The sequence below is a fragment of the Ziziphus jujuba genome, chromosome 2, assembly GCF_031755915.1.
Source record: "Ziziphus jujuba cultivar Dongzao chromosome 2, ASM3175591v1".
NCBI classification, from domain to species: domain Eukaryota; kingdom Viridiplantae; phylum Streptophyta; class Magnoliopsida; order Rosales; family Rhamnaceae; genus Ziziphus; species Ziziphus jujuba.
This window is the reverse complement of record NC_083380.1, coordinates 13,203,724-13,210,138: the sequence shown is the minus strand read 5'-3', so window position 1 is coordinate 13,210,138 and position 6,415 is coordinate 13,203,724. Positions and strand designations below refer to the sequence as shown.

General features: G+C 31.9%; 1 protein-coding gene across 3 annotated transcripts; it reads right to left on the bottom strand.

Annotated features, from left to right (window-relative positions):
* Positions 1-203: 203 nt before the first annotated feature.
* LOC107406432 (23 kDa jasmonate-induced protein) lies at positions 204-5,926 on the bottom strand. Of its 3 annotated transcripts, XM_060814106.1 has the most exons (4): positions 5,546-5,926; positions 4,113-4,181; positions 1,215-1,672; positions 204-898 (listed from the first exon to the last, which is right to left on the bottom strand). In XM_060814106.1, exons 3-4 carry the CDS (start codon positions 1,668-1,670, stop codon positions 698-700), a joined length of 657 nt encoding a protein of 218 aa, XP_060670089.1. In that variant the 5' UTR covers positions 1,671-1,672; positions 4,113-4,181; positions 5,546-5,926; the 3' UTR covers positions 204-697. The 3 variants fall into 3 exon arrangements, with proteins under 3 accessions (XP_060670089.1, XP_060670088.1, XP_060670087.1); XM_060814105.1 differs by lacking the exon at positions 4,113-4,181 and having other exon boundaries at positions 5,546-5,923; XM_060814104.1 differs by lacking the exons at positions 4,113-4,181; positions 5,546-5,926 and adding an exon at positions 4,791-5,125.
* Between the last annotated feature and the right edge of the window lie 489 nt (positions 5,927-6,415).

Genomic DNA, 6,415 nt, shown 5'->3' with positions numbered 1-6,415 from the left:
ACATTTAGTATATATCATTAGTTGTAGATTGATTGGAAGTTCCTATCATGGATCTTTAATTGTTATAGAACCTGCAATAAAGCATGTGATAGAGACCACTGTGAAAACAACTCTCTCAACCTTCCCTCTTTCTTTCTAAGTTAAACTAAGACGGCTTTCTTCCAAAACAGTGACCCCATATCTTATTTATAACACACAGAATATAATAATAATAACTAATAATATATTTAAAATTAGAGATGGGTTTACATAGAAAGAGGTATGATCAGGTTTCTTTAGTACAATTGGCCTACCAAAAGATAAAGAGAGATTGATTTCAATAGACCTCTTTACACAATTAAATAATAAAGTATCAAATGGATATTGTTATTCTAACAATTGATACATTACAAATACTTTTACAATACAAACCAACATAATATAATCCAATACAAAACCAACACTAATATGATAAAATAATATTACAAATATTTATGATAAGCCATAATGGCAACATTCACATCACACAACCATACAAAGCAATATAACACAATCCAACACAATCCAAACCATACAAAGCAATATAACACAATCCAAACCATACAAAGCAATATAACACACTCCAATACCAAACCAACACTACTATTAAAATTTGCTCCTTCTAAAGTATTAGTTGTACCGCAGTTGCTGTAGTATTAGACTAAACTTTAGTAGTAAATCAAACATCTTGTAGGGTGAATACTGCCACAGCTATAGGGAAATGGTCATTACCAATCGATACAGATAAGGAGCATCCTTTTTGGTTGTTTTTGTCTTTTGTGCTATCATGAAAATAGCCACTAGACTGCATCAAGTTATATATTGTAGCCCACGTGCTATCTAGCAAGAAGTGGTCTATTTCACGGACCTCTGTATATGCCTGTACAATTTTTGTTTATCAAAATCGTAAAATGACTAAATAATAATAAATAAACACTTTTTTTAAGTTGTCCTAGGAGAAAAAAGTTTTACCCAAGCTTTTACTTGGATCTCCGTGTATATATATATATATATTTTTTTTTTTTTTGGGAAAAGTTATGGGGTTATTTTTTAAACTATCATTTAGATATCCAAGATTTTTTTTTTATCCCATCAAATATTATGAAAAATATAGATTGTAGACTATTTTAATCTTTATAAAGTAATTACACATTAATTTGGCTCAAAAGTTTGAAGGGTATTCTGTAAATACTTACTTTTGTGTTCAACTGAACTTTATTGTCAGGGTTGTCGAATGACACCATCCAATCACATTCAACCCCAGTTGGGTCCTTGCCTCGATACACTACAGCCCCAACGGAGTTAGGCCCTGGACTCTTTTTAACATGCAGAAAGGCACCCCATTGTCCATTTGCAATCTCCATTGGATATGGAGAAGCTCCAATATTTCCATACCAATTCTTGTAGGTGACTAACTTGATAGTATCGCCGGTGGCATTGTAGAGTAGGCAAAGTGTTCCCAGATCAACACCACATTTCTCCTTCAGCATCTCCAAATACTGGAGAGCTCTGACGTTCTTTTCCTCTGCATTCTTCATATTGAGAGCCACACAAGCTCTGTCTATGCTTGTTATATTATAGTCATCTTCAAATTCAGGCAGCCTTTTTAAAGTTGAGTTTGTGATGGGATTGCCAAACACAGCGTCTCCCATATCTGAGAAATTTCAAAGTTCAATGAATCGTCCATCAGAAATAAAATCAATGACCAAGAGAATAATTACAATAGTCGTAACAAACTCCATATCTTGCTTCTTTTTTTCCCTTCTTTTTTTTTTTTTTTTTTTTTGACAATAGAAACTTCTGCATTCTGAAAATGTAAACAAAATAAAATATGAGAAAGACTTATAGTGGTTCTCTCCCACTTAATTGGGACCCTAAAGCTAGGTTCTATTTTACCTCTAGAGCTTGTTTATCAATAAAAATGTTTTTCCAACCATTCAAAACATATATGTACATACATGAGGGCACAGATTGCATTAATATTATAAATACTAAAATATTTATCAAATTTATTTACCAAATAATATGTATTAAAATATTATTAATAAATATATACATATGAGTTAAATATAAAAATACTTAATAATTTCAATTTTTTTTTTTTTTTAAATTTCCCTTTACTTAATTCAAAATTTAGCTACCTAGCATCAAGTTATCAAAATTAATTTTTGATAAAGGTGTATGTTTCATAAATAATAATATAAAAATATTGAAATATATTTTACTAAAAAATGATTAAAAATTGTTGTTGTATAGTATGAAAGCAAATATGTACAAATAAATATATAATTATTTTTTTAATAAAGAATCAGAAAAAATAAAATTAAACCAATAATTAAAAATGAAAAAAAATAATATTATACCATTATTTTTTTTAACAAAAACACATATAAATAATTTCCAAGTATATTTTACGAAAAATATTAATTAAAATTGTGATGATGAGAGATATAATATTTACATTTTACAAAAAATATTCTATTACAATGTAAAACTTTTAAATTTTAGACATCAAACACAAGAAAAAAGAAAAAAAATCATATGACCATTCGGATAAACATAGCCTTAATTAAAATATCTTCCCAAAAAATATATTTTTTTCTACTATTTTTCTTTTTCTCTTTTTTTTTTTTTTTTTTGATTTTCCATCAACTTTGGTTTGTAGAGACTCACAAAGGAGAATGATTATTAAGTCAAGTTGGGTTGGGCTTGAGAGATCCAATCCAACTGGGTTGAGTATTGACATCCTTAAGGGTGCGTTTGGTAAGCAGGATTGATCACCAAAAAAAAAAAAAAAACAAAAACAAAAAACAAAAAAGAGAAGCAGGGGGGGGGGGGGAGGGACCCTTTGTAATTGATATCATCCAAATATAATGAAAAAAATTTGTATAATCCATTGATATCATTTCACTATTTCAGTCCTTTCTGTAGATTTAGTTGTAACCAATATTCAGAGTATTTAAGAATAAAGTCTAAAGGAAAGGCAAACATGATGTAGTAAAAGAGCTCTTAGGAAGATATAGCAAATCTAGATACTAGGTGAAAACCATATACCCCAATTATTAATTCCAACAGATACTTAAAAACCAATTGATATGCTAGTGGCAATGATACATTTATACTGACATACTTGCACAAACATTTCACAAAAATGAATAATCCAATGCAATTAAAAATGCAATAGGAGAACAATGATCAACCAACCGATTTCGCGCGTAACTGATTGCCATGATAATGGGAAAACTACCTACATAAAACTAAATAATAGTAAGTTATACCAAACACTACATACATAAAACTGAATGATTATTAAAAACAAAGTCTGAATATATTGGTAGCACATGTGTTATGGGCAATTAGCAGATGCATCATTAATTATCATTGGTGGCACATGAGATCCACGTAGATCGAGACCTAAAAACCACTTTACATATTTATATGTCCGTTTTGTTGGCAAGATATTCATTGGTACGAAAACTTCATTTTTAAATTGCTAAGCTAATCAATAAATGCTTTCAGCAAAATATATAAAATATAAAGTCTAAAGTGATGATAAGCAATATAATTAAAATTAACCTCAATATGTACATGAAAAATCTGCTGAAAGGTAGCATTACTTCTACAAATGGATATCCGCATAATCATAAGAAAAAACAAAAGAAAAAAAAAAAAGAAGTGCAATGACATTCCAATATCTAAACACAGAACCAACATTGAACACTCCAAATTGAAATCAATCCCGAGATACCACACTAACCACAGATGAAATCAACACCAAATGAGAACAATCAATCAAACTGGCCAAATCAAGATAGCACAAAGAAGACCACAACTAAGCTAGAACCATTTCACATACCAGACACACAAGATCAAATAAAATATATATATATATATATATATGCAATCCATTAAACTAAAACCTATTACTCTAACAAGAAATTTGGGTTTCAAATCCGGGATTTACTTGCTAGTTTTCGTTGCCTAATACTAGATCGAGTAAGATTGGCATATGAAGAAAAATCACGACATAGAAGGAAAAAGAAGAAAACATTATATACAGAGCTCCAGAGATGGAGGGTAAGAACCATACTCACCGACTGTGTTTATTTGTCCGAGTGATGTAGGTGTCCGGCGAGCTCCTTCGATCTTTTGCAATGAAAAGCCTTGTTTGCAATGAAATAAGAAGAAGAAGAACAATGCCCAAGCCAAACGAATATAAACCCAACCCGAAAGAAAACAAAATTTGCAAAAAAAAAAAAAAAAAATTCCAAAAAGCAAAGAAAAAAAAAACAAATTTTGGTAAAAATTGTAAGGATTTTTTTTTTCTTTTTAGGAATGTCGGTGAGAGATGAAAAGTGGATTTCAAATCCACACCCGCGACGACATACAGAGAGGAAGACAATTGCCTGGGTCCTTGCAAATTTGGGGTAATTGCAAATGGAAGCCCTTTCCCAACTGGAAAGAAAACACAAATTGAGAAAAAAAAATTTTCCAAAATGCAGAGGAAAAAATAACAATTTTTGGGTAAAAATTTTAAGTATTTTTTTTTTCTAAGATATGTCGGCGAGATATGACATTGGGTTTCAAATTCACACCCACCACGACAACATAAAACAGAGAGGAAGATGACACTTGGCTGGATCCGGGGTTTACTTGCAAATCGAAGCCCTTTCCAGATCGAGTAAGATGGTCTTTCATTTCAAAGGATAAGAAGAAAGCTTATAACATAGGAAGAAGAAAACAGATACAGAGATGCAGAAAAGAAAACATACTCATCGATCGTGTTTCTTTCTCTGAGAGTTGCAGATGTGATTTTTCATTCGATTTTCCACGCGAGGCAACGATACGCTTCGACGAGAGAACAGACTAGGGCTTTTTTGAGTTTGGGACAAAAATGACCCGGGGGAGAGACGAGTCAGATGTGTCCCAATCGATTAGGTTAATTTTACTGTTAAGGTTAAGTTTGTCCCGATCTCTAAATGATAAATTAAACATCAAACTGGGACTGTGTCCTGGCCAATTCTGACCAATCCGACGTACCAAACACACCCTAATAGGTTTAAGATGGGGTTGGGTTCTAAATACCCGATCTGCACTTAGGTGAATTAGCAAAAAAATACAATAAATATTCATTTTGTGGATTTTTTTTTTTTTTGTGACATTTAAAACGAGTCAGGAAACTTAGTGGACCAGGTAGAATAAAGCTCGTGAGCAAGAAATCGGGTCGGGTTGTTATTGGATTGGTTTATTATCAAGTTAGAGTGGGTTTCCATAAACCCGGATTTATGTGACTTGATTACATTTCTACTTACAAATGGAATTAGATTTATGTGTACTTAGCCGCATATAAATGCGATTTTTCAAGCACGGAGTGAAAATAGTATTAAAATATTATTACTGTCATTTTTTTCACTAATTAGTTGATTAATTAACATATGAAATCATTTTTATTCAAGGTCCTAATCGAAACCAAACATGATGTACAAGTAGTCAATTAGAGATGATAGAAGAAAGAGGAGTCGCTTACCTAAACTGATTAAGCTCGAGCGCCGCTGGCTAGTTGATCACTTGTTCGCTCACTGCTTTCTTATTTTGCTCCTTCGCCTTCTATTACCCTATATTTTAGGTCTCTCTTTCATTTATACTGTTGATTTAATATAGGGAAAAAGAGGAATATTTCAGGATAAAAGGTGTAATGAGACTGATGAGTGGTCGGTAGGTGGTATACTTTCGGTCGGTCGGTCGGTGGAATACTTTCGGTTGGAGAGACGGGGGACAGAAAGATGTTGCGCCTTAGGATACGCTACCTAGTACTTGAACGAGCAAAAGTTGCCACCTAGTAATTGAAATAAGGAAAAGTTGCCCAGTAACGCCTTAGGATACCAAACCTACCAATCGAATGAGGAAAAGCTGCCATTGCGGTAGTGGATCTTGAAATAACACCCCTTTCACGTGCATGTGTGAATATTTATTGTAATTTTTTAACGTTGGTAGGTGGAATACTTTCGGTCGGTCGGTCGGTGGAATACTTTCGGTTGGAGAGGCGTGGGACAGACAGACAGATGTTGCGAAATTTGGAAGCGAAAATGTTCGCAGCACTCGCCCCATTCACTCGCCCAAATATTCGCCCACTTTTTCGTTTAACATGTGCCTATCAATTTTATAGTTTATTACCATATTACCATTTGGAACAATTTACATTAGGCTTGTTCACTTTTTTTCATTTTTTTCTTATTACCATATTACCATTTGGAACAATTTTCATTTTTTAAATGTTATATTTTTTTTATTTACATTATTTTCTACTGAATTATTTTTATTTATTTAAATATCTAAAACTATAACAAATTTATATAATATAATTATACAACTAATATTATTTAAAAACCAAAATAAT